This window comes from Siniperca chuatsi, linkage group LG6, assembly GCF_020085105.1.
Source record: "Siniperca chuatsi isolate FFG_IHB_CAS linkage group LG6, ASM2008510v1, whole genome shotgun sequence".
In the NCBI taxonomy this organism is placed as follows: domain Eukaryota; kingdom Metazoa; phylum Chordata; class Actinopteri; order Centrarchiformes; family Sinipercidae; genus Siniperca; species Siniperca chuatsi.
In genome coordinates this window covers 9,658,433-9,686,406 of record NC_058047.1, presented here as the reverse complement: position 1 = coordinate 9,686,406, position 27,974 = coordinate 9,658,433, and the positions used below count along the sequence as shown (strand labels likewise).

The 27,974-nt window shown below is 39.6% G+C and overlaps 1 protein-coding gene across 4 annotated transcripts; it reads left to right on the top strand.

Moving 5' to 3' along the window:
- Positions 1–830: 830 nt before the first annotated feature.
- Positions 831–26,170, top strand: LOC122877407 (protein ENL-like). Of its 4 annotated transcripts, none has more exons than XM_044198926.1 (12): positions 831–1,006; positions 7,125–7,305; positions 8,225–8,307; positions 10,088–10,231; positions 12,132–12,257; positions 14,218–14,871; positions 15,592–15,679; positions 15,842–15,953; positions 16,937–17,036; positions 17,670–17,738; positions 18,524–18,595; positions 19,442–26,170. In XM_044198926.1, exons 1-12 carry the CDS (start codon positions 995–997, stop codon positions 19,568–19,570), a joined length of 1,770 nt encoding a protein of 589 aa, XP_044054861.1. In that variant the 5' UTR covers positions 831–994; the 3' UTR covers positions 19,571–26,170. The 4 variants fall into 4 exon arrangements, with proteins under 4 accessions (XP_044054861.1, XP_044054859.1, XP_044054860.1 ...); XM_044198924.1 differs by having other exon boundaries at positions 17,670–17,747; XM_044198925.1 differs by having other exon boundaries at positions 15,589–15,679.
- Positions 26,171–27,974: the final 1,804 nt, after the last annotated feature.

Sequence of the window (27,974 nt, the reverse complement as noted above, 5' to 3'; positions counted from 1 at the left end):
ACTAATTATACTGGCATTCAAATGTTTGCTTTTCACAGGTGATGAATGAAGTATTCAGATCATTTAGCCACACCATAAAAAAACTCATTTTATCAAAAGAGCAAGTACTCATGCATGCGTGAATGTCCCCTCTCAGTATTATTGGATCATTATGCTTGGTGCATTAACAAGTAAGCAGTAGGCAACTTTAATGTTGTAGCTGGTCCAAGTGGAGCTAATTTTAACTGCTTCATGTAATGTTCGGTAGTTAATGGTATGGGTAGTTTTATTTTATGAACTGTACATATATTTAAAATCTATATCTGCAAAGCAACTATAGCTGTTAACTTAATGTAGTGTTAGATTATGGAGTAAAAAGCACTATATTTCCCTCAGAAATGTAGTTGAGTAGAAGTCAAAAGTAGCATAAAATGGAAATACTCAAGCAAAGTACCTCAAAATTTTACTTTAGTACAGTAGTTCAGTAAATGTACTTAGTTACTTTCCATCACTGCTTTTCAGTGAGTTTTTATTTTTTCTAAATATAAGGGGATTGTGAGACATATTAAGTTGTTTGAGAAACATATAAGCCTCATTGTTAATGCTATTGATATTGCACTTAGACTTATAGCAAACCTATGTAATCGAACCCCGATTAATCAATTAGCATCATGTGCATTTTACAATTGAAACAGAGGTGTAGCCATTGGGACAAGCTCGCTGTCACTCGAGAAAACCACCAGAAAATGCTTTAATTGTATTTGCAGCTCGGTGGCCGCCCCGCCTCTCAAGTGTTCCGATTGGTTTCTTTCAAGAGTGCTTAAATTTCCCGCTTCCTGATTGGCCGAGCGAGCTTTCTGTTTTGGTTGCCTGCCAGCAGCCGTCTGGAAGGGGAGGGGAGCCGTCTGCCTTCCGCTTCTGGGCTGGATTGACACACAATGAGGAGCAGAGGTTGGGGAGACGCTCCACAAACGCCGCTGTAAATAAATACAACAATCACTGAGGCCAGAGAAACATGGAGAACCAGGTACAGTGGCTTTTGTGTCTCCTTGTGGAATCTGAACTTTTCACGGAGAAAATGCCAGCAGGCTACGCGCTGGCAGGGCAGGAATGAATCCTCTGTTCTGCTAGCCAGAAGAAAAAAATGCTCCTGCTGCTAATGAACTCGTAGTTGTTTGGCTCTGGAGCTATGCTAGCTGGGCACTCATACATCGGTATTTACCGCTAGCTAGCTTCAGTCTACCACACCATTCAGCACCGCTGCATAGCTGTAGCCACAACCGGGCACACAAAGAGATTTACACCTGGTGTTTGTTACGCTCTGCCGTGTTTAAAACGCACATGCACATTGCTAAACACAATGAGGATTTGAGTCGAGGTTTTGTGTAGCTAAGCTAAGCTAGTCTACCTATCAGGAGAGTGTCGGCCGTTGGCTAAAGGCTAAGGAGCCGCTACAAGGCGCCGGGGAAAAGATTTGTCCTCTCCAGGTTGGGCTGGAGAGGCGGGGTGGTGTCTCCACTGCCAGCGGCCTGAAACCTCACATGCAAGGCTAATAAAGCCAGCAGCGACCATACAACTTCTCTAATACCTTTGCATTATTTGCCAACAGTTGGTTAATGTTTTATGCTTCCCACATTCATGATTGAAGACTAAAATGCATGTATCGTGGTGGAAAAAGCTGTGTGGCACACGTTGAACTTGAATCCAGTTATGATGACCACCAATGTGTTGGCTGATCATCATAAAGCAAAGAAAACTCAGAATATAAAACATCATATTTAAAGACTGCATGTAAACCCTTTGGTCTTGCAAGATCATGACATAACATTTAATTATATTGCATGTATACATTCGCACAGATTTATGTCATCCTTAAAAAGCTACATCATTTATTCTGCAGAAAACAGAAAAGTGGGTAAACCAAATTACATATTTGCTAACTGTAAGGGAGATATTGCTTCAAAGTGGGTTACTCTCTAAATACCTGAGGTTATTCAGGACTACATTTCAGATGGTTAGGCCACACACACCCATGGAAAGTGGCTCAGCCACTTTCTTGGAACTAGCCCCCATTCAGCGTTGGTCCCTTTGAAGTTTTAACTAGTCTGCGAGTGTTCATCCAGAGGAAGTCTTCTGCTACAAGTCAAAAGAATAGTGTAGTTGTACTTCTAAGATGAATGTTAACTATGTTACATGTGAAAGATTTGCATTTGATTTTTCATTCTTATTACACAAATATATGCACAGTTGCCAGATTATTGGTACACGTAGCTAAAAACAACGCAGTCTAATACAACAGCCTTGCAATGAAACCCACCTTCATGAAGTTTATAATGTTTAGTTCTTGTTAAAACTGTTTTAGAGACGTGTTGATTAAACTTTATGGTCCTTTTTGGAGGCTTCAGTTTGGGGTCCTATTGAATAGCTTTGTACTAGAAGGTGTTTCTAATATTTTGTCAACCCTCACTGATATAAATAAACATTATAACTTTCATGAAATTAAAATATAATGCAGGGTAGTTGTAGTTATACTGCATTAGTTTTAGATAGGTGGATGTAATAAACCTGCAGTTGAGATCCAGAAGAGAGTGAAGTTCAGTCTGTAAATGTTGTGTTTGAATTTATTTATTGCATATTACAACATCATGGCACAGCTGGATGACAGCTTGATTAGCCAAACATGACTCTGTGTGCACATACTGAGATCTTTGCTGTTTTTTAGTTAGTTTTTTAGATCTGCATGTATGAACACTGCAGTTGGGATGACAGGACGAGTGGCCATGCAGCTTTTTGTAATCCCCACATTCTCATTCACACACCCTGTTTCCAATACTCACTTGTTTTCCTTGGGTGCTGCAGATAGTGCTATTTGTGACTCCCCCATGGCTCTCTGGAATTGACCATTTTCCAATACAAGTAACGGTTTCATCTCTTTTCATGCCATCTTTTAGTTATAAGGTTGAGGGATTTAGCTGGAACCTGCAGTTTCATCAAAACATAGCTGCTGCCATGATTGTTTGTGTCCCTCCTAGGGAAACTTTCTGACTTTTCATTTTAATCGTTCATTAGCTGGAAGTGATTAACATGGTCATGAGGGGTGTTATTTACATGTCAGCTGGGATTTCATTGTTTTCGTGGAAGCCAGTGTGTCTGCCAAAATTTGTATTTCCCCTCAATAGGAGCACTGTGTTTGAGAGAGCGAACATGCACCATCTCAATGTTAGTGGCTTTGTGTTGTCTGGTTTTGTCTCCCCTGTGATGCCTTTAATAGAGGATAGCTAAATAAATGTGTTGCCACACATCATTTTGTCCATCTGATACTAGTAGAACTTAATGATTGAGAAACCTAACCATAGTATTTTAGATGTATGTTTCATATTTTCAGACAGTTTGATGCAGTTCGATTAATGTCCATCTCCATCAATGTGGTTTTCATGTCTTTATTTTCCCGGCCTAATATCGCCTCCGGGGCTCTTAATTTTCTGATTATTGGTAGTCAATAGTCAGTTTTTTAGATGTATGTTATATGCAGTTTGACACAGTTCAATTCATGTCCTTGTCTATCAGCATAGTTTTCTTTTCCTGTTTGTATTTTATAGAGCTGAAACGATTAGTCAATTATTTTAGTAGTCGATCAGTAGAAAATTAATAGTTAAATTAATTGTTTTTTGTCATTTGGCTTGTACGATGCCAAACATTTGCTTTCTCCAGCTTCTAAAATGTGAGGTTTTTCTGCTTTTTTCTGTTTTATATCACTGTACATTCAATGTATTTGGGGTTTGAACTGTTGGTCAGACAAAACAAACTATTTAAAGAAGCTCTGGGAATTTGTACAGGTAATCTTTCACTATTTTCTGACATCTTATAGACAAATCGATTTTATAGAGAAAATAATCAATGGCTTAATCGGTAGTGAAAACCACCTTTAGTTGCAGCGCTAGTATTTTCTCAATAGCTGCAACTGACGATTGTTTTAATTATTGATTAATCTGACAGTTATTTTCTCGATTAATCGTTTGCTCTATAAGATGTCAAAAAGTTGTGAGAATTGGCTTTTGTGATAATCTAGAGCCCACGTTGATGTCTTCAGATGTCTTGTTTTGTCCAACCAACAGTCCAAAACCCAAATAGTCCAAGTTTACCGTCATATAAATCAAAGAAAAGCAGCAGATCCTCACAACTGAGAAGCTGGAACTGGTGAATGTTCGATATTATTGCTTTAAAAATGGCTTAAACAATTAATCAATTAATTTATCAATTTCTCAGCCTCATATTGCCTCATGGGCTCTTAATTTTCTGATGTTTGTTTAGTTTTTTCCCTGCTTTGTGTTGATTGTTCACTCTGATTTCTAATAGTCACTACCGTCTTCCTATTTGGCTCATTATCATCCTGATTTTTATGTTTTCCTTATCACATTCCTGATTTAGTGGAGTCGCCGGGGGGGGAGGCGGTTGTTGATGATTGGCCGGACTCCACGGCTGCTCGCTGTGGGTGTGGTGGAGTCTGGAGTTTAAGGACATTACTGCCACAGAATGGCCGGGCAGAGTGCCAGGCAGAGGAGGTGTATATATATGTGTGTGTGTGTGTGTGTGTGAGAGAGAGAGAGAGTGAGCTGGAGAGTGCCAGACCAGCTCATCTCAATCCTGTCCCCTCTAATCCCCCGACTCAGTCCCAGCTCACGAGCTGCTCTCTGCCGGGGCCAAATCCCTACATTCTTCAGTCCTCCCCTAGACATAAAGTGCCTTTCTGTCCCCTCTCGTCCCCCCCTTCCCGCCCACCCCTCGTTCCCTTCTGCACTCCATCTCCATAGCCTCTTCACTTGCTATGCCAGTCACCATCATCACACCAGCACACTGTCATTTGCTTGTCCCAGTGCTGTCATTGTTCTTGGCAGAGAGAGGTAGCCCAACAATGTGCCCCTCTTCTGGACAAACCTTTTGAGATCTGTCGGCTCGGGCAGCTAATCACTCCCATTCCACAGGGAGCGTCCCGACACCAGTCCAGCTTTGTGTTTGTCCAGGCCAAGTGTTCAGCCTCTCCTCTTGAGTATAAAGTCCATGCACTCAAAATAGTGATTCAGAGGTTTTGTTCAAGGTGGAATTAGAAACCAATGAATAATGGCCCCTTGGTTTAATCTAACTACTAGCTTTGCTTCTGTTTGTTTCTAAGGTTTGTCTCAGCCACTATAATCTAGAACTGCGGGGGTGCAGGATTTGAAGTCTGTAGCATAGGGCTGTAACTAGCGGTTATTTTCATTATCAATTAATCTGCAGATTATTTTTTACGATTAATTTATAAAACGTCAGAACAGTGAAGAGGGTCCATCACAATTTCCTGGATGTCTTGTTTTCTCCGACCAACAGTCCAAAACCAAAAGATATTCGGTTTGTGATGTTAAAACAGAGAAAAACACCAAATTCTAACATTTAAGAAACTGCAACCATCAAATGTTCGGCTTTAAAAAAAACATTTAAACAATTAATCAATTATCAAAACAGTAGCTGATTAATTTTCTTTTGATCAACTAATTGTTTATATTGTTGAGTAGTTTAATCTATAACAATTCATCACAAGCGTATCATGTGTTTTGTATGTTTCAGGTCTACCATAGCAGTAGGGCTTATTATTTTTATTATCGACTCATCTGCCCATTATTTTCTCCATTATTCGTTTGGTTTAAACAGTGTCAGAAAATAACCAACTGACCAACTGTCCAAAACCCAAATATATACAGTTTATTACTATAGAAGGCCAAGAAAACCAGCAAATATTCACATTTTGAACCAGAATGGAGGCTATAGCCAGTGAACTTATGGTATTTTTGCAATTCTTGTAGTATTTCATGGTACTCTATTTTCTGTGCACCTGTATAGCACCTTGTAACTCTACTTTTGAAAGGCGCTTTATCATATAAATGACTTTCAATTTTCTAAATACTTGCGATTAATCTGTCGCTCAACTAATTGCTTAATTGACTAATAAATTGTTTCACAATCACAAATTATTTTAGTGTTATGTTTCAGGCAGGGAAGGCATGTAGGGTAAACCTACTTAAATTCAGGTTAACCATGTGTTTATTGTTAGAGTAAGGTTTTTCTTTCCTCTTTTTTTTTTTTAGTCTGACACATTTATTTGTGATATTAATTCTTAGAAAATGTCATAATATGTAATATCCAATGCAAGTTACATGAATATAGTCTTAAAAGAAAAGCATCAAGTTTAAATGTTCAAGCAAGGAATCCAGTTAATATTTAATAGAACTGAAACAATTGATCGAGAGGTTAAGCATTTACTCTGCAACTATTTTGACTTAAACGACTAATCATATTACTAGTTTCATCTTCTTAACTGTGAGGACACGCTGCTTTTCTTTATCTTGCGTGATCGTAAACTGAATATTGTGGGGTTTTGGACGAATGGTTGGACAAAATAAGTGATTTGAAGATGTCACCATGGGTTTAAGTGAAGTGACTTTTCTGACATTTCATAGACCAAACAATTAATCGATTGATCGAGAAGCTCATCTGCAGATTAATAAATAATTAGAAATGATGTTAAAGGAGTTTTTAGGGGAGTTTTTCCTTATCCAAATTGAGGATCTAAGGATAGAGGGTGCCGTATGCTGTACAGATTGTAAAGCCTCTTGATCCCTCTTGATTTTGAGCTATATGAATAAAATTGACATGACTTAAAATAATTGTTAGTTGCAACCCTAGTTTTTATTATAGACAAAGAAAATGTAGAATAAACCCACTTAAATTCAGGTTACCCATCTTTTTGTGTCTCTTTTTTTTTAATCTGACACATTAATTTTCGATTATAATGCTTGGAATACATAATATGTGATTTCTCATGCTCAGGTTATATGAGCGTGGAGTAGTAAATCTTTCTATCATGAGAAAACAAGGACTCCACATGCAGTTTAAACTCAACGGAAGAAGTAGTAAATCTCAAGGAATTTATTTGATCTTCTGCTCACCACAATATGTACAAAGCGCAGATAACAGCAGACAAACATTCATCAGTTTCTTGATCTGAATAAATCTGTTGCTTCTCTGCCCTATTTTTGGCTTTTGTATGCTCTCCCACGTTGTCTACAGGCCTAGTGTAGTATTATATAGCATTTGACTCTGTCCCTTTTCAGTGCACTGTGCAGGTGAAGCTGGAGTTGGGCCACAGAGCCCAGCTGAGGAAGAAAGTTACATCAGAAGGCTTCACCCACGACTGGATGGTGTTTGTCCGAGGGCCAGAGACTGGCGACATCCAGCACTTTGTAGAGAAGGTTGTCTTCCGCCTGCATGAGAGCTTCCCCAAACCCAAGAGAGGTATGACGGAGAGATAACAATATTTGAGCACAAAAACACTCTCTGCAACGCAAGGCAAGTTTATTTTCATAGCAAATGTCATACACAAAGGTAACAAAAGACTTAAGTAATAAATACAGCATAAGACATTCAAAACACAAAGGGATAGAAACTAAGTTGAAACGATGACAACAGAAATAAATAGAAGAGATTGCTGAATCAAAACATGGAGGGGGGATAATGGTGTGGGCTTCAGATTCTGTTTTTTTGCACTCCTTTTTTGGGGGTTTATACAAATTTCTTCATGGTGCTCTTGTCTCACCAGAAACTGATAAAATTCTAGCAGAATTATGTTCTTAATTTTCAAATAAAGTTGTATATACAGTATGTGATCATTCACAGAGGTCAAAGTGAGGGTAGGCAACACAGACACCGCCTCCCTGAACAGTCCACTGATGGATGTAATGGTGCAGTGAAATAATCCATATGTCATTTTTCTTTTTACATTTCTGGCTCTTTTATAAATTGGTGCTCTCACTATCCATCTTGTAAACTCCTAAACATGTCGGCCAAGTTGGAACTTTTATTATTATTTTATTTATTAGATGTGTCTTAAACGCCCTTAAAAATTTGTATCTATTATCACGACAATCATGACAGATTTTGCTGTTTTCAGACATACTTTTTAAGTTGAAAATTACTGGTTAAATCGTCAATTTGTCGGTCATCGCATTGAACTCATGGTATTATTTACTAAGACTGTTGTTCTCAAATAATGTAACATAATTCCTTTTTTAATCTCATTTTGTGAGAGACTTTAAGGAGTATTTGTCTCTTGGTAGTAATTGAGTTAATAGATTTGTCTACCCCTCATCCTCAGTCATTATTTCAACATGTCATTCAATTGATAAGAGTAATGTGAGTCTTTTTCTGTCTGCAGTATGCAAGGAGCCTCCGTACAAAGTGGAGGAGTCGGGCTACGCTGGCTTCCTCATGCCTATTGAGGTTTACTTCAAGAACAAGGTGAGATCGACTGGGCACGGATAGACTGTGGGCGGTTGACAGGTCTCTTTATGTAGACACTGTATTTATAGAAAATAAATTTAGGCTGTGGAAAAATAATATTAGAAAGTACAGGTTTTAGGAAATCACAGATAGTAATATGACAATAAATGTAATTCTGTAGGCTTCAATATGGTTTGAGTTTTGTAAATAGATGTTTACATGTTGTGGGTGTTATATTATGGAATCAGGTTGGGCGAATTGGCATATGACGATGTCCACAGTGAAACAATATATACCAGTCAGCCCAGCGAATGTGAGCAGATATTGATCAGTGACGGTGGCAAATCAGCTTGCATTTGGGCGGCGACAAACTTGGTCGCTAAAAAAGGGACCACTTCACCCATCTGGAAGTACGAAGGCAGGCGCAAACCACGTGGATTTAAAAATATTTTTTATTTTTGTGCCTAAATTAAAACGTGCTTTCACTGGACGGTAAATAGTGTGATCAAATAAGCAGTTTTTCCTTTAGTAAATCAGGCGTAAGGAGCTATTATAATAATTAGAATAAACCCATCCTTCATTTTTGCGCTCTCTGGCTGACACTCCTTAAAATACATATTCATCAGTTCTAAGGCGTTTTGATAAATTACTCTTATTGGCTTTTTACTCGCGCAATGTTCGATGACTGTCAGCAATCGTCCACCGTCCCAACCCTATTATGAAATCTTTTACAATGAATGTGGGTATAGTACTTGTGAACTGCACTGATTGAAGGAGACCAAGCATAGACTGCACACAAAAATCTGGGTTACTGGGAGGAAATCGGGGTTTTCCAGCAAAAGTCTGCGTTAACCAGGTTCATTCCTTAACTTTACAAAAGAAACCGGGTGTTCCTTTTACATGATGTTTCAGAAATCAGGTTACTGCCCAAAGCCAGGAATAATCAGATTACTTAAGTGCATGTATGTTGTTAAAGTGGAACGCAGTGATGGTTTAAAAAAATGTTTGACCAATTTTTTTGAGAATGGCTTCACGTTGGACAGCCTAACTAACACACTCTCCAACGTGTCAGGACTTCTTATATATCCAATCAGAATGCACGATTGTGTTTGTAAAACATTACTTTTATGAGAGGGCATTTCTCTCTTTAAGTGATAGAAATAAAACAAGCATCCACTATTATACTGGCACCTTTAAGTCTCTGTCAGCCATTTAAATGAATGATGAAGGAAAGAAAGAGCCACTTTACTCTCATTACAAGATCAGGATGATGCTTAAGAGGTATGTGTACATTAGTGTACCACTGTCTCCGGCAGTTCTTTCTAATAAACCTCTGGACTGCACCCAAAAATGTTACTTCCTTCTCTTATGTGCAATTAACTTATTCACAATGGACACATCTGTCAAGAAAATGAAGAAAATACTTAAGGGCCAGCAAGAGGAATCTAAATACCAGCAACCATTAATCCACATGCATTTACAAGAAGCCATTTTTGTTTATAAAGTCTCTCAAGAGTCTTAATGCCTTTTCATTTTACAGTCTTAATTGTCCACTTCTCTACAGTTTCTCTCAGGAATGTTAGTTGTTTCTTATCAGTGTGCTGGCTCTAGCTGTGTCTGTCTGTTTTATTGACTTCCAGGGTGATAGTTCATTCATTCAGCTTTTATCTTTTGTTGTGAAATACGTAGGTATTGAGAGGTGACAGTATGTAGGGCAGTAATGCAGAAAGATTTGTTTGTGTCACATATGCTGTTACAGGTGGGTTAAAACAGTCTTTATCCTGTTGTCTTCCTTCAGGAGGAACCAAAAAAGGTGTGTTTCAACTACGACCTATTCCTTAACTTGGAGGGCAACCCACCAGTCAACCACCTACGCTGTGAGAAGCTCACCTTCAACAACCCCACCAAAGAATTCAGGAGAAAGCTGATCAAAGCTGGAGGGGTGAGGCTGCCTGACACACTGGCTGGTTGCCAAGTTGACTTGACTACTGGCTGAATGAGTGACTATAGTCAATAGCAGATATTAAAGTCAACAGTAGTACTAAAATAGCAACTACCGCATGATGTCTTTTTACCACGAACTCTCAGATAGAGCTGTGAAGTTCTAGAAGTGTTTCCCCCATTTTGAATTCCCGATTTCAAATCTTTCTTTAAACAATATCCTCAATGCAGGGTATCTGGAGGTCTTGAAAAATCTTAAAAAACCGTTGATCCAGTTTCTTCAAAAAAGGCCTTAGAAGATATTAAAAAGTCTTACATTTTATCTCCAAAAGCCACAGATTAGTTAAACATTTTTGCATCTGATTGCGGGCTGTTGTAAGATGTTATACACATATAATTCAATTCAGTTTTATTTATATAGCGCCAATTCATAACAGAAGTTATCTCATTGCACTTTTCCTGCAGAGCAGGTCTAGACCGTACTCTTTATAATATTATTTACAGAGACCCAACAAATCCCAGTATGAGCAAGTGGCAAAGAAAAACTTCCTTTAAGAGGCAGAAACTTCCTTTGAGAGGCAGAAACCTCGGAAAGAACCACACTCAGGGTGGGCGGCCAAACAATAGAAGTGGGATTGTTGCGACACTGGATTGTGCGTGTAGGAGGCTGTTCAATCCTGTTTCAGTCAGCACCATCCGATCAGCAGCTCACACTGTCACTTACTGTTATTCTAGGCCATATTGTCCCCACTGGTTATCCATCATACTTTCATACGGCAGGTATGATTGTGAAATGGGCAGGAAATTACATTCTACTGTATGTGGTATTAAAAAGGTCTTAATTAAAGGTCAATATTAGCAACACGGGACTCTCCTGCATAATGTAACGATCGTATAGGTTTGTTTTAGCCACCAGTTGTAATTATTTTAGCTTTGTTTCAGAGAAATTGTGATTTTTTTTTTTTCCCATCAGTTTGTCATGGCTGGCGGCTCAAAATACTACAATACCCATGAGCCTCAGCCCCCGTTGCTCGTTGCCCGTTGAATTTGTGTACAAAACACGTTGCCATAGTTGCTGAATTCATCCACAATAGACCCACAATCTTGAGGTGAATTGATTAAAGCTGCATATTGTATTGTCAGTTTTCTCAACACCAGGTCGCAACTTCAAAAAAGTTCGGTAACACTTTACATGGATAGTCCGCCTACAGGTAGGTTATAAAGTATTTGTAACATTTCAACTGTTTTGCTGTTGTCTGTAGTTGTTTAACAGATTATCAATAAAGTATGTGTGACAATTCATGAGCACACCCTTACCGAGATGTTTTTTGTGCCTAAACCTAATTAAACCTTTATTTGTCAAACAGTTGAATCTCAACTAATAAGCTGTTGAAATGTTACAAATACTCTGTAAACTATCTGTAGGCGGACTATCCAAGTAAAGTGTTACCAAAAGTTCTTGCACACAGTGTTTACAAGTGTTACTGACAGTTGTGTAGGTTGTCTAAAGCGAGTACAAGTGATGGGCAGTGTGTAAGATTCATTGTTTGCTTCCCAGTCAGTTTTCTGAACACTATAATCTGTTGTGCGGCCCAACTGATTTGAGGTTTCTCGCTGATATGCACCTTGGGAGTCATAGTTAACTTCACCCTCGAAGTTTTTATGTACCTTTTTGACTTTTTCTGAAGAAACTGGTATTTTCTAACTTGGTTGTTCATCTTTTGTACTGATGATTCAACCGGAGAGTTTTTTGACCATTCAAGCCGAAGACGTGCTCCAACTGTGAGTCACGTAACCTTGTCTGTGGAAAAAACAACTCTACAAAAGCCTGGTTCTGTCTTCAGTCAAAGTAAATAAAGGCCCTATACACCATTATATAACTCTTGTCGCTCTAATTTCAGGTATTGGTGGTTCCAGAGGGGGCTGAAGCTGTGTCGAGGCCCAGTCCAGACTACCCGATGCTCCCCACCATCCCCCTCTCCGCTTTCTCAGACCCCAAGAAGACCAAGACCTCTCATGTGTCAAAGGTTGGTTAAATAGCCAACAAAAAATATCATCTTAGTTATCTCATTAGCACTGTCAGCTTGCTCATTCATGTGGAGTATTTAACCAGAAAGTCTCACAACTTCATTGATCATTCCAGTCAATTTTTATTGACTTATAGGGGTAAATGTCTAAATGAACTTAATATGCCCTAAACAAAATCATTAAATCAGTCAGAACAGGCTGGCTCAGGCTTCTGATCATTTCCAGCTGTTTTTGAGCATCTGTATGCAGAATTACTCAGCCAGCGTATCTGCCAGGAGAGGGGACACATCAGGAGAAAACAGGAAACTGGTCCCCTTATTTTTTCCATTGTTGCCACCGTTTTGGTATCAACCTTTCACAGACCGGTACAGTGATATGGTCTTCATACTTGACTGAAATGAAATGTTTTGTCATTCGTAGCTTTGCATACTTTGTCTTGTCTCTTGATAAGGTTTACTTCTGTGTGTGCCACGAACCACTAAGTGTTTTTTCTAGACCCAATTTGATTTTGGGTAATTTACAGAACTTAAAGACCCACACTGGTGACTAACTTCAAGTTGTGCTGATGGCAAATATCTATATATCCTGTAAATTAAATTGCCCCTTCATTTCATGACACAGAAATACATGTTTCTTTAACCCACATTATTATTGTGGCATGAGTGGGCGTGTGTTGAGCACTGGCATGAAGCAGAAATAGGGCTTGGTTTCATCCAGCTGTGTCCATCTGCTGACATAGAAAAAGTCAATGAGAGCCCCAAATTACCTGGCCGCTCTCTCCAATTTTCCAGTCTGTATTGAGCCTATTTTTTACAGGGAAAGAATATAATAAAGGCTCTTATGTACATATCAAGTTTAATAGTGTCAGTTTGAAAACCTGTAAAACTGTTTGCTGGTAAGTGGATGAACATTTTGGAAATACAACCCTCTACCTGTATCACTCTGCCAGAGAGCTCTGTTAAAAGCCACTCCTGTGGATGTGGTTACCAAATGCAACCTTCACTACATGCTTATTTGCCTGCGGCACCCAAAGTTTTACTACAAATTTAAGCTATTTTAATTAATCTTTAGCTATTTTACTGCCCTTCAAGGTAAGAGTCTAATATAGTCCATGGCCTGTTTGACCATGACTGAGAGCAGTGGGTAAATACAGAGTAGTATAGTATCTCTGTTTTAACTTGTGATATGGTATGCTACCTTTTTCTTTGTGTATATGTTTCTACGGTTTGGCCACGCTAGCAGCACAGCTCCAGGGATGACAGTCTGTCCACCATTTTGGTCCAGACTGAAATATCTAAACAACTATTAGATGGATTTCCATAAAATGTTGGACAGACATTCATGATTCCTACTGACTTTGGTGATCCCCTGACTTTTCCTCCAGTGCCACCATGAGTTTGACATTTGTGGTTGTGAGTGAAATGTCTCAACAACTATTGGATGGATTGGCAAGGAATTTTGGTACTCACATCCATGTCCCCCTCAGGATGAACTGTAATAACATTTGTCATACCTTTTCAAACTTTTCATCTAGCGTCATCATCTCGTCAAAATTTCAGTTTGTCCAATTCTTTGGTTTATGACCAAATACCTTAATCACATAATTTATGATAAACGTTAAACGTTATACCTGCTAAACATCATGTTAGCAGTGTTATTGTGCGCATGTTAGCGTGCTGTCACGCTAGCATGGCTGTACTCTGTTAACTTTAGTTATTGCATAAAGATGTAGGTTTAGTTTGCTGTTTTTCTGTTTACAGTTTTTTAAGACTAATTACTGAGAAAAGTGTTTAATTTGACATCTCGTTCACAGTAAATAATGTGATTACAGTGCAAACTAGACTGGCAAGAACTTGATGAGGTCTTTGTGCAGCTGAGCCTGTATCTTTCTACGGATCCTTTGGCTGAGTGCTGTAAGAGTATATTGTCGATGATAATGCTGTTGTTTTCTCTCTCTAGGAACCCAGCAAAGAAGGAAGTGGTGGCAGCAGCAAAGGACCCAAACCGCACAAGTTGACCAAGGAGCACCGTGAACGGCCCCGAAAAGACTCTGAGAGCAAAGCCACGTCGAAAGGAGACAACGACAGAGACGGAAGCAGCAAGAGTGGCCGCGATCCTTCCTCTTCCTCATCCTCATCTTCAAAAAAGCCGTCAGAGATCAAAGTGAAAGATGAAGTTAAGGTCCTACCCAAGGCTGCCTTCAAGGAGCCTAAACTCACCCTGAAGGAGTCAAAGATGGAGGGCATGTCCCCTAAAGGAGGGGGGGCTGGTAGTGGAGGGGGTGGTGGGGGAGGAGGTGGAGGAGGGCCTGCAGAGCCCAAAGCCCCGGGGAAACGACCCTCCACTGTCGAGTCTCCCAAACCCAGCGCGAAGAAGCAGAAGAAGGGCAGCTCAGAGGGGCCAAAGGGGCCGACCGGCGGGGCTTTCACAGGAACTTCTCCTCGTGTCTCCTCCTCGTCTGCAGCCAGCCAGCCCTACGCAGAGAAGAAGCCTTCCAAGGAAAAAGGTCGCTGGGCCAAAGGCAAGAATGACACACAGGAGCCGAAGGAGCCCAAGAAACTTCCAGAGTCGGAAGAGTCGAATTCTGAGGACGAAGCATCTTCAAAGTCAGAGGTATGTCGGCTTCAGAGCTTTCACTTGAATGTGAAAAGAAGCAACATTTTTGTGTGAAAGATGCTTTTAGGAAAGTTATCTCTTAATTAGTTATTTTCTTGTTTAATCAATTTAATTCAATCGTTTGGTCTATAGAATGTCAGAAATGATAGAAACTGTCTGTAGATGTTACACTGGGCTTCAGGAAATTGTAACAAATATCAAAAAAAGATATTCAATTCACTATCACATAAGATGAAGAAAAGCAGCAACCCTCCCAAATGAGAAATTTAAACTAGGCATTATTTGGTATTTTTACTTGAAAAATTCCATGATTAATCAATTGTCAAAATATTTGTAGTTAAAAGTCTCTGTCGGTTGAATAATCAATTAATCGACTAATAATTTCAGCTCCAATTTCATGCTGCATTTGCTAATTTGTGTTTTTATCCATTTGTTACACAACTGCATTTATAGAGACATGAAAGTTCTTCCCCATTGGACCTAATTCAATTCCAAATCTTTGATCTTGAATGTTTGTTTGTTTCCCAAAAATAGTCAGAAAACAGGGCAGCGCTCCAGAAGTCAAAAACAGCACAATAATCACATCATGTGCTGATCCTGAACTCAAGACTAATCAGCCCATTTTTCTCTTTTTGTCCCATCAACTTTCTTACTTATTCTGTCAATTTCTTTCTTCTTCTTCTCCTCCTCCTCCTCCTTCTTCTTCTCCTATAGCAGTCGGCCCCTTCAAGTCCTTCCAACTCCAGTTCTAGCTCTGACTCCAGTTCAGATTCAGACTTTGAGCCGGGACAGAAACAAGGTCAAGGTTAGTGTCCATTCACCTTGTTTCATCGCAGAGACGAGCATTCACACAATTTTAATGTAACAATATAACATGTCATTTGGGTGTGTTTTTAGAGGTTTTCTGGAGTTGTAGGGTTGAGGTCAGTAGTATTATAGTTTTTGTGACTCTGTCCTCCTCTCCCAGGCCCCCTACGATCCATGGTGGAGGAGATCCAGTCAGAAGAGTCAGATGATGACGACAGCAGCTCAGAGGAGGAGACGCCCATCAAGACCAACCCCCCCAACCGCGACTCTCGGTCAGTCTCCCTATAAAGGCCTTTTCACATCTTTGGTCATCAATCAAAAACAGTGGTCAGAGGTTGCACTGTGAGACAAGTTCATCGATGGTATACACTGGCGAGCTAGCGTAATGCTACTGCTAAAACACATATTTAACTCTAACTCACAAGTTCCAGCGTTATGGTCAAAGCTTGTTTATTGTTTTGCTACATTTTCAAAACATGAGAGCGACGCAGTTGGATTATGTGAGTTCGTGGCAAGTCGAGCTTCCATCCAAATTTAGTGCACTGTTTTAAACAAATTTCCAGAGAATTGGCAAATGAAAAATGCAAAATAATGCGCTTTTCCATCCACTACTGTTATGCAAATATTAGGAGTTGAGCATATTGAGATAAAGAGCTGTTGGCACTAATTCTCCAGTCAGGTTAAACCATTGCAGAAGAAGAGGACGCTACGATATGATTAAAAGCACGTCAATCACACCTCAAACAAACGAAAGCGATGTGAAAAATATGATGAAAATATGGCATTTATGTTTGTTTCATGTATTAATTTGAGGAATTTTACAGTCTCCTTATCGCTCCTCACAGATCTGATGTTTTCATCTGCTGCCATTTTTAGTCTCTTCAGTGGATATTAAAGTCTTTATTATAAGATTTATTTGCTAAGTCTATTTCCATTGCACTTTGTTGCGTTTTGCCTTTATCAGTACATCAACTTTCCACCTCAGCCAGTGGAGGAGTAAAAACCTTTTATGATAATTTGTGACCCATCTCGCACAGTGTGACCTGTGGTGAACTTGGCGCCTTAACTTTCTGTCCCTACCTTAAGCAGTTTTTTGTCTCTTCTCAATATTGTTTAGGTTTTTTAATTCTCCTTCCCCAAAATGATGACAGGTCTAAGATCTAAGACACACACATACAAATACCATGCTGATCAGTATGGCAGTGTGTTCTGTCTGTGTGTGATTGACCTCTGACCTTGCCCTGTCCCCTGTCAGACTCAGCCTGGACAGCGAGAGTGACAGCAGTGACGGCTCGCACAGCCCCAGTCGAGACCCCGCCCCGCCCCCGCAGAAACACAACTCCTCCAATAACAAAGTGAGTCAAACAGACCTAATTTTACTGCCTGCTTTCACTGACGTATTGACTAGAAAATAAACACTAAAACCACACATGGATATTTACAGCTGTAGACCAACTGTCTGAGTCAGAGTGCAACCTGCTGTTTATCGATTCTGGTCTAATGTGTTCCTAACAATATTATTGTGTTGAGTTTTTCTTCATCCAGTACGTGCATTCTTCAGTGTTCAGCTGTCAACATAATCCTTGGCCAACATGAACAGGAATTTCTTAAAGCATAAAATTTTAAAACTTTGAGGTTTTGTGAGTAAAATTAACTAATGAAATGTGTGTTTGAGAAACCCATGTATGAGTAAAACTATCAAAACAATATATTAAAAAAGCAGTCTATGGCATTAGTTTGGACCGAGATGACTCATTTTGCTGTATTTTTAATGTCTTGGTTCCTACCCAGCACAAAATAGACAGACATGGAAACCACAGTGTTTCAGCATTGCACCGAGCTTCCACTTCCACATTTCAGCTGCATTAACTGTCATTAGTGTCCCAGATAGTATAATGGTCTCACATCACTGCCTGTCTCTCTTCTTTGCATCCTCTCCCTCTATAACTTCTCCTGCTTTCCCTCTTTCTCTGATCTGTTTTCTGCAGGTTTCAGGCAGAAAGAGTCCAGATTCCTCGTTTCGCTCAGAGAAGGTGTTGAAGAAGGGATACGACAAGGTAGGAAGGGTAAATCAAACTTTTTATGCTTTAACTATCTCACACACACACACACACACATGCAGTGTTTTGCCAATATTCAATGAGTGCATTAATGAATTCAAGATGGAGTAATGACCAGTGAATTGATCCAGATGTGCAGACAGACTCTGGCCTATGAACCCCTGAAAAGAAATCTCTCCTTTCTTCTTTGTAACGAGATGATTCATGTAGTGATAAAATGAAACCCTTTGGAAACTGATCCTATATCACTCCTTCACATTGAAACATGTGATCAGTTTCATGGATTGTGTTGAGACATTTGGAAAAAGGTTAATTCGCTCTTATCCTAACATATGTTGTTTAATTAACATTTGCTTCCTGCGCCTCCGCTGCCTCACTCTTGTGACAAAGATTACAGTAAGGCAGTAAAAAATCAGCAAACAGGCTTACCTTTATCCTCGATTTTCTAACTGTGTCCAAAATTCTTCCACGCATTACTTCTCAGATGGTTTGGTGTTATGATTATCTGGTCAGGAAGGCTCGCTAGTTTTCTCCATTTTGCAATAGCAAAGAGAACAATAGTCTAGTTAGGGCATGTTATGGGTCAGATGGATTTTTTAGGAAAGCCTCCCCTGTAGCACCAGTGTACACTGGTGAATGACAGATATCTAATTTTTCTTATGTTTTAACAGAAGTTTGAATTTTGATTAAAAAGTACAGCCCTATGACTATTCGCTTTTATCTTATCTTTAATACTATACTAATCATGTTCTCTCTCCTCTGTAACCTCCTAAACTCTGCAGGCCTACACGGAAGAATTGGTGGACCTCCATCGCAGACTGATGGCTTTAAGGGAGCGTAACGTCCTACAGCAGGTGTGTGTTTTTTCTTGATACTGTTTATCATTTTGATGCCATATTTCATTGTCAAAGTATTGTACTCGAAAATGTATTGACACTATTAAATCAGCGTAATATGAATATAAAACAACTGGGGTCATTTGATGCATACATGGAAAAACCAGTGAATGCATGGACCATTTTTAAAAAATGTCTTTTTATATATTGAGTTTCTCCATGAATAATGTGATCTGAAGGACAGTAAATATATTTTATTTTAAATAGCGAAAACATCATACTCCTATAAACTAAACGTGGGATTGTTGTGACAGTGGATTGTGCGCGCAAGAGGCAACTCAGTCCGTTTTTTGTTTTTGTGGAGTTTCAGTCAGCACCATCAGACTGGAGCAAACACTGTCACTGCTGCTAGCTACAGTAGCCAGGAAGCTCATCGTCTTATAAAGTGTCGATTTTAGCAAAAACTAAAATTAACTTAAAACAATTAATAATTTTAATTGGTTAATCTATCCATCCCGCCACTTATCTGGGTCCAGGTCACATTAATTAAATTATTATATTATTAGGAGTTATTCTTGTATACTGCTGGGAAGTACTGAAAAAAATATGGTATTTTAATAATAAATCATTCTTGGCCTACTGGTTTTCTATAATATTTTCATGATTGTGAAACAGGTACTAAAATGCTATGTGGTGTTATAAATTTAACTCGGAGAACCCTGCAGAAACCCTGATTGGGTTTTTTAAACTTGGTGAACCACCTAAGCATCGTTTTGTATATTGTTGAGTTTTTTTCAGGAGTAATGTGATCTGAAGGACAAAATGGTAAATGATAATTGATCACTCCTCTCTCTGCTCTGTCAGATTGTCAACCTGATCGAGGAGACGGGCCACTTCAACGTGACCAACACCACCTTTGACTTTGACCTCTTTTCACTGGACGAGTCCACCGTCCGCAAACTACAGAGTTACCTGGAGGCGACGGCCACGTGACAGGAAGTGGAAACCGGCGTGGGGAAACTGGCGTGTGGATGGCGGCGGAGGTAGACTTGCCACCACGTCTCCTCTTTAAGGAGGGGACGAGCAGCCACATCTGTCGCAGCTGTCTCACAGGCCTGACTAAACCATCGAACAACTACCACATAAACAGAAAAACATGAACAACCACAAGCACACATGAAGACACACCGCCTTCAGGTGACGCTGGAGAGGAAGCTGAAAGGAGGAGGAGGTGTGGAAGGGAAGGTGGGAGGAGGAGTAGCTGAACTCCGTCTACAGTCAGGATTTTCACTACACATCTTTTTTTGTTTTTTTTTTGTGTTTTTTTGAGTCTGTGCAGAGCTGTGGAATGCACCCCACACCCCCTCCTTCACCCTCCTGCACTCATATTGCTCCCGCCTTTGCAAAGCCAATACTTCCCCTCCTCCTCCTCTTCCTCCCCCTTCACACGCACACTCCTTACTCTGCAGAACACTCCAGTTCCCTTCCCCCTGCTGTCAGCTGGAGCTCATTTCTCTCCCGACATACTCTGGAGCACTGTGCATGTGTGTTTGTGTGTGCATGCAAGCGCTGCTGAGGTTTAAGAGGAGATGTTGTCTTTGTGGTTACTGACTTCTCTTTGATCGTGAAGCTTAAGCACAAACAACAGCCGGTTTCCCTCCTTCCTCGTACACACGCGGCAAACAAATTCAAATTCAGGTGACACTTTACTTTAAGCCCTCCCCTATTTAGCATTTATAAACCGTATATAAACATTGAATAAATGGTTTATAAAACATTATAATGTAGTTTTAATCAGATATAAGTGTTTTTTAAATGTATGTGTCAACATCTATAACTCCTCTTGTGGGCACCCACAAGTGGAGGCTGGTTAATAAACAGATAATGAATGACAATATAGTAAAACACAGTTGTAATAATATAAAATATGTCTTCAAAGGAGAAGTTATAATTGCTGACAAATACTGTACATTTATAAACACTTAAAATGTACTTGAATTACATTACAGTGTGTTTTAAACCATGTATTAAATGTTTACAGTGCTTTAAATGCGAAATAGGGGGGGTTAAAGTAAAGTGGTACCCAGATTCATGCACATGTTTGTCTCCCAGGTCCTTAACACTCAACACTGTACATGAAGACAATGAGGTGTGTGTGAGAGTGTGTGTGTGTGTGAGAGAAAGAGACTGTGTTTTGGATGAGATTTCTCTGTTGTCTGAACATTTGAAAACACATGTTTTGTTGAGTTTCCCTTCTACTTCCTCGCACTGAAAGCTGAGCCTTGACCTCCTACAAACAGCTCCCCCCTTCCCACTGAACTCCCCCCCTCACTCCATCCCTCCTCTCCACCCTCCTGCTCCTCCTGCTCCCTTATTCCCAAATTGGCGTGCATGAAAGGGCTCGACTGCTCGCGGCCAGAGCAGTGGAGGATCACTCCTGAATTGCCTTTTAAGTGGTGGGTAGGGTAGGGTAGGGTGGGGGTTTAAAAAAGCCGTGAAAAAGTAGCCATACTTGTCTCCCAGAATCCAAAAATATGATTAAAAAAATAGGGGCCACGCTTTTTTACATTTTATTTTTCTACAAGTGCATTTTGTGTATTTATTCCCAGATTGCGGTTAAGATAACCTGTGAGCTATGAATGTATATCGCTTTTACTTTTCTACAGCTAGCAACAGCCCCACTCTAGTGCCTTTTTCTGCGACTTGCAGTGTGAGGGGGGGTGTCCGCTCTGTTAGCCATGGTCACACAGATTGAACCCCCCCCACACCCCCCCAAATACCCCCTTGGGGGAAACAAGTGTTAATAGGGATGCCTGAATATCCAGTATTGTCTTAATGGCTTTCATCCCTGCTACTCTATTTCCAGTGTCTTTGTAGGCTGTTGTCATTTTATCTGTGATGTTTCTGTTAATCAAGCCCTCTAGAAATTTTAAGACCACTAATTTTCACTGATGGTGGTCATGTTTTTATGTTCTTGCTTTCTGAGATTAGGTTCAGTGTTTTACAGAGGAAGTGTCAGGTGACTGTGTAGTAGTTACTCACATTAATTAGCTCTAGTAACAGTTTCTTCAGCTGTGTTGTGCGTTTTGTGAGACGGTTGTTGTTGAATAGGGTTGGCGTTTCCTCTTCAAGCGGTTTGAAGTATTTGAACTAATGGTGGAGCGTTTGATACCAAGTTACCAGGCACTTGAAGGGCATCAACAAAAAGCATGTAGGCAGAAAAATAAGCTAAATAAAACACTCTGTGTGTTTACTTTCCCTAAATATTCTAAATGTATTTCTCAGAGGCCTGCATCATGAAGCAAGATTAATGGATTAGATGGATAACTTTAACCCAGGCTGGTTGGTCTCACAAAGCCGGCTCACTTTAAGTAATTTACATCACTAAACCTATGTTGCTTGGCTAACCCGCTTCAGAGAAGTTTCGGTTTACAGGGTTAGATCAAAACCTGTAAACGATTCGTAATAATGAGCACAAAGCAACGTTAACACATCTGTAGATTTACGTGGCTTTACATTCTATAAACTATCATTTAAGACACGTTTGTAGCACAACCAGTTTCCCACTCTTTTTAAGAAGAACTATTTGTATGCCTTTTATTAGAGATCTGACAGGAAATATGAACGTTGTGGTTATCATTTGAAGCCACGGGGGCCCCTCACAGTTACCCACTCTTTAACAGTGCTTCCAGCATGTAGCACAAAGCAAGACGGCCATAGTTATCAATACTGAATGGCATTTACGGTTGCATTTAATTGCACTGAAAAAATTTAATTGGTACAGCAAAGTCTAGTTTGCATTAATGAACCATTACTGCAGCTCAGAAGAACATGTAGACTCAAAGTGACGATCATAAACAAAAAGAAATGCTCTCTACAGCATTTTTTTTTTTTTTTTTAATTATAGCCACAAAAAGATTAACTACTAGTACATTATATCCACAACATCTGGCAAGAGATGAAGCAGAGTGCTGTTTCCACTGCTGAGCATTACTCACCCACAGCATTATTTTTTATATCAGGACACATCAGAGTGTATTATTACACTTCCACTTCCAAAGGAAATAAAGGTAGACTGTTTAAATCATTGTTCAATTATCAGTGAAACCCATGGTTAGGTTAGCTTTACGAGAGTTAACTGGCCGATATCTCCAAAACTCACACCAAAACAATCTAGATGGATAAACAGCACTACAGGTAAGAGGGAAAATATGTAGTTTTGATTTTGTGGTGAACTGTCTCTCTTAAGTTTTGTTGCTTTGATTACATGCAGTTTAATATACCTCACGCACTGATTTAGAACAATTTAATTGCAATTAAACTGTTGGCTGGAACTATGTTTTCAGGTGTCCAGATATATAACCTTGTTCAAATGGCCAATAAAAGCCAATTGCTTTTCTGTGGCCATTGAATAATGAGCAATAATTCAGATTTCTTTTTTTACATTATTTTTTTGGTAGGTGAGCTACTGGGGCGCCCCAAGATTTCTTATTATGTACACATTTACTCTCTAGCTTTTTGCAGCAGAAAGTGATACTTTTAACTGTCAGGTTCTATATTGCTTATAATTACTCATTTTAATTGTTTGTTCATCAAGAAACAAAAGCAAAATGTTCAACTTTTTCTCACTCTAGAACATATTGGTAATTTAGTAAATGTAAAATTTGAGGAAACCTATATAATAATACCCACCATTAGCTATAGCCTATTACTTTTAGTATTTCATTAATTCATTATTTGATTATTAGTTTACTTTTTATGTTACATATGTAGATATTGTTATTTACTGTATATTGCCTACTTCTCTTGATCTTTTTATGTTTTTAACTCGCTGAATATTATCTTTTGCTGCTGCACTGACTAAATTTCCCCAGCAAGATCAACAGTTTAATCATAATAATTACGCTACTCGTGATGTGGCATGTGATTGGCTTCTTGTTACACCTGTTTAATGTAAACAAACTCCTCCCCACTTTGGTAAATTGAACAGAGCCAGGAGCCAGCTTTGTGAGACCGGTTTGCAGGATCACCAGTGGAAGCCAGAAAACACAAAGAAAGCCAGACTGAGGTGAACTTGCTTCTTGATTCAGGCCCCTGGTGTGTTAGTTCCTGTGGCCCCTCCAGGCTTCACACACACACACACACACACACACACACACACACACACACACACACACACACACACACACACACACACACACACACACACCACCCCACTGTGGTACAAACCTTCAATGAGCGATTCCCTCCCTGCCTCCCTCCCCTCCTCTTCTGTTTTCTTCCTGCCAACAGGGTTTGTATTCTGACGCTCTGAAAGCTTTAATACTTCGCTCTCTCTTTCTGTTGCCTGCCTGATTCAGCGACATGTAAACACTCCCTCTGCTCTTACTGTAAACGCCGTCTGAGCACAGAAAATGTGTCTCTAAAAAAGAAAAGAGAAACCAGGATCCCTGCCGCCTTATGTGCCCCTCCAGTAACCCCCTCCCGCCCTCACTTCTTCCCCTGTCCCACCCGCATTTTCTCTAGGTGTGCCTCTGTGAACAGAACTTCAGGCTTGTTAGTGAGAATGAACTTTGAAACTGTGTGAGTGACGTTTGTGCATCTGCGAGTATGTTTGTCAGCGATAGGAGAGATTTAAAAACCAACCTTCCTGTCCTCTTCTCTGTGCATCGATGTGGGAACTTTTAAGTCCTAGTTCATGAACTCTGACCTTTGACCAGGCACTCATTCAGTCCCTTGTTGTGGTGGTTTAGAGGGGAGGTTACGTGGGGACTCGAGAGAAGCCCCACTGTCTACCCACAGTCAATGTTTTATTTATGGACCTCTGCACTTTTGGCTGTGATGACTTCAGTACTTAAGTAGTTACCTAAACTGTATTTTTAAGGATTTTATACAATATTTACATGCAATACAATATGAATTGATTTTTTTTTTCTTTGCCAGCCATTTTGTTTTTGTTTTTTATTTAATTGTTTTTATTTTGGCATGATTTGTCGCTATTATTCACAAACAAACATGCCCGTTGGATCTATTTTAGGTCAAATGTTATGGGGGGGTGTTCCCCGTATGTTTTTGTATGTCATGATTCTGATGACAGCTGAACACCAAGAAGCAGGTGTTGGAAAATATTTGCTGGATGAGCTAAACTTTGATATCACCCACTGCTTCCAGTAGGAATAACTGGACCAGAACGGGGACAAGAGGAGTCCACACTTTGGTTCGGGGAACTGAACTGTTGAGCTAAAATGTTTATTTTCTGTCATGATTTGGGTGTTTCTTTTCTGCTCATTCATAGAAGTCTGTACCCAAACACCTAATTTTATTGTGTTATGATAACTTGAGCCTGAAGAAACACATCATAGGAAACAATAGAGTTGCGAAGTGGGATGGAGCTGTTTTGGGCGCCCCTGATACCGGAAGTAATAGTGCCATACATTTTTCCTATAGGCAGTGTTACATGACTCACAGTTGGAGCACTTCTACGGCTTGGATCGGCATGAAACTCTCCCGATTCAAACATAAGTCTAAATGATAAACAACGGCGTTAGAAAATATCTGTTTAGTTAACTACGACTCCCAAAGATCATTGCGGCAAGAATCATCCAATCAGCGAGCCTTAAATTCTGTCACGTGCGCCGCTAAGTGAGGGCGGAAGCTGAAGACAGTTGATTTTACAATCTGCAGTTTTAAATCAGTTCACTTTGAAATTTTGGGTCTCTTTTTGGATGAATTCCGCCACTATGGCGCCGCGTTTTGTTGACAACTGCAACGACGAGTCGTTTTTAATTCGCTACCTGATTGGTCCCTCGCACTATCGCCTTCTCCATGGCAACTGTGGCTGAGGCTCATGGTTGCCGCCCGCTATGCCAAAAAGACGAATAAAACATGATTTCTCAGAAACAAAGTTGAATTAATTGAAACTGATGGGTTTAACGTAAACCCATATGATCGTTACATTATACGGTTCGAGTACTGTGTTTCTATGTTAAGCAACATTTAAGATATTAATGAAAATGCGAACACACAATGGTGAAGAACACTTCCGGAACCAGCGGCCCCTCCCACGTCGCAACTGGGGAGGTCTGTGGAAGTGGAGCATTTCAGCTGAGACTATTATATATATAATAAGTGTATAATACAGCGAAGGTAGAATATCTACTGTGTGGATCTTTAGAGGATGAGGAAAAAGCGAAAATATAGAGCAAATGGGTCCTTGCAAATATGCGGAGGGGGTGGGAGGGGGCATGTGCAGACGGGATGTTTCCTGTGTCAGTGGTAGTCATAACGTGTCTGTGACAAGGGGACAGGGTTGCCTGTATTTATAAAGGTTTGATTTTTTAATGGGGGGTAAAAGGGGGGAGGGTGGAGTCCAAAATAAGTCCATGTATGTGGTCCAAGCTACAAACGACGGGCAGAACAAATGAACTGGATGATGATGATGAACAATTTGGTATTTTTGAAAATAAAAAAACTTGGCATTGCAATGCCACCATGTGGCCATATGATGCAAGTTGTTAACAAGGACAAAACGTTATTTTAATGTTATTTTTTATTTTGAAATCATATTATTAATAAAGTCATTAAGTACTGTTGTCCCCGTGTGTGTGTCCGATCACTGACCGCTGTGTGACCCGGTCATGGCTGCGTGTGCAGGGTTCATGTAAAGTTCATGTGATGGTCAGTGCGGTCTGCGGGGTTAAAAGGACAAGCAGCAGGCCTGGCAATAATGCTCATGATGCATTGACCATCTATCCAGGAAATGTCACTATATGGAGGGACGTTTATTGGCAAAGGCTGATCAATAAATTGTGCTCTGTGACGCAGATCTGCACTGAGAAAACTTAGTGTGAGAATGGTGAGGCCTCTGCTGCAGTTTAACCTCGATTAACTGTTTTATCCAAATTATACAGTATATTTGGCATTATAAATGTTGCAGTAGTGTGATAAGGGCGATATGTACTGTGAGATGATAGAAATTTGTTGACTGAGAGTTTTTGCCATATCCTTTATTAATAGCTCTGGCTGTAGGCCATTGTGTGAAATGTTACAAATTAATAATAAATAATTCTGTATGGCAAAATTGGATATTTATATGATTTTTTTGTGTTGTGATTTAGTACATTTGTCAGGTATTTAAATTGCTGGATAAGCCATAAACAGCCATTTCTGCCTGGTTATTTTTTTCCATAAACAATTTCTCAGTTGACTTTCCAGAAAATGTACTATATTGCAAAATATATCAATATTGCAATTAAAGCTGAAACTGTTATTAGATTTATTTATTAGTCAATTATCAGAAAATTAATTGACAAATTCACTGGTTTCAGCTTCTCAGATGTGAATATTTGCTGGTTTTCTTCGTCTTCTGTGAAATATCTTTGGGGTTTGGACTGATGTTACCTTTGGGCTCAGCATTTTTCACAATATTCTGACATTTTATTATAGGCAAAAGAATGGATTAACTGAGAAAGTGATCAACAGATTAATCAATAATGAAAATGATCTAAAATTGCAGCCTTAATTGTAATATAACGTCACATACACATTGATAAAGGCTTTTTATCCATAATACCCACTCCTAGTTTCATGGTGGCATATCCCTGCATTTCACCTTGTGTTTTTAGCATTTTGATGAAATCTTGACCACTAGTGATTAATTAGAACATATAACTGAATTGTAGTCTGAATTTTTACTCGATTGGAAATTACTTAGATCTAAAGAACTAGAAATCTATCAGTATAATTGGGTGTCTGCGGCAGACTATATACTTTTTGTGTCAGGCTGACCTGGCTGAACACACCTGCCACTAAGTAAGAGTCCTGTTAAGCGCTTGCGCAGCAGGAGAAGCACAGGTGTTGCTAATAACATTAATCAAGGCTCCGGTCCATGCAGTCGAACAGTCAGCCACCATGAGGAGGTAAGTGGCTTCACAGAAGAAAGTTAAACTATTGTTACTCTGAGCGATCAAATCAGTCTTGTTGAAACTATCACTGAAGTGTTTGTTTTGAGGCTGTTGGATTGGAGTAATAACCCTTTTTCCCTTCTTTTTAAACTTATTTAAAATCATAATATTTATTTCAGTGTCGCTTTACGTTGTGCAGGTGCAGTGATGATAACAACTAAGGATACTTACTCGTAATGTACTTAAGTACAATTTTTAAAGTACTTTTACTTGAGTACTTCCTTTCATACCCCCTTTTGTACTTCTACTCCAGTAAATTTGAGATAAATATTGTACTTTTTGACTCCACTACATTTATTTGACAGCTGTAGTTACTGGTTACTTTGCAGATTGAGATTAATAACACAAAATATAATCAACAAATAGATTATGTATTATTATAGGTTAAGACTTTATTGATCCTGGGGGGGGGGGGCGACTCACAAGCTACCCAG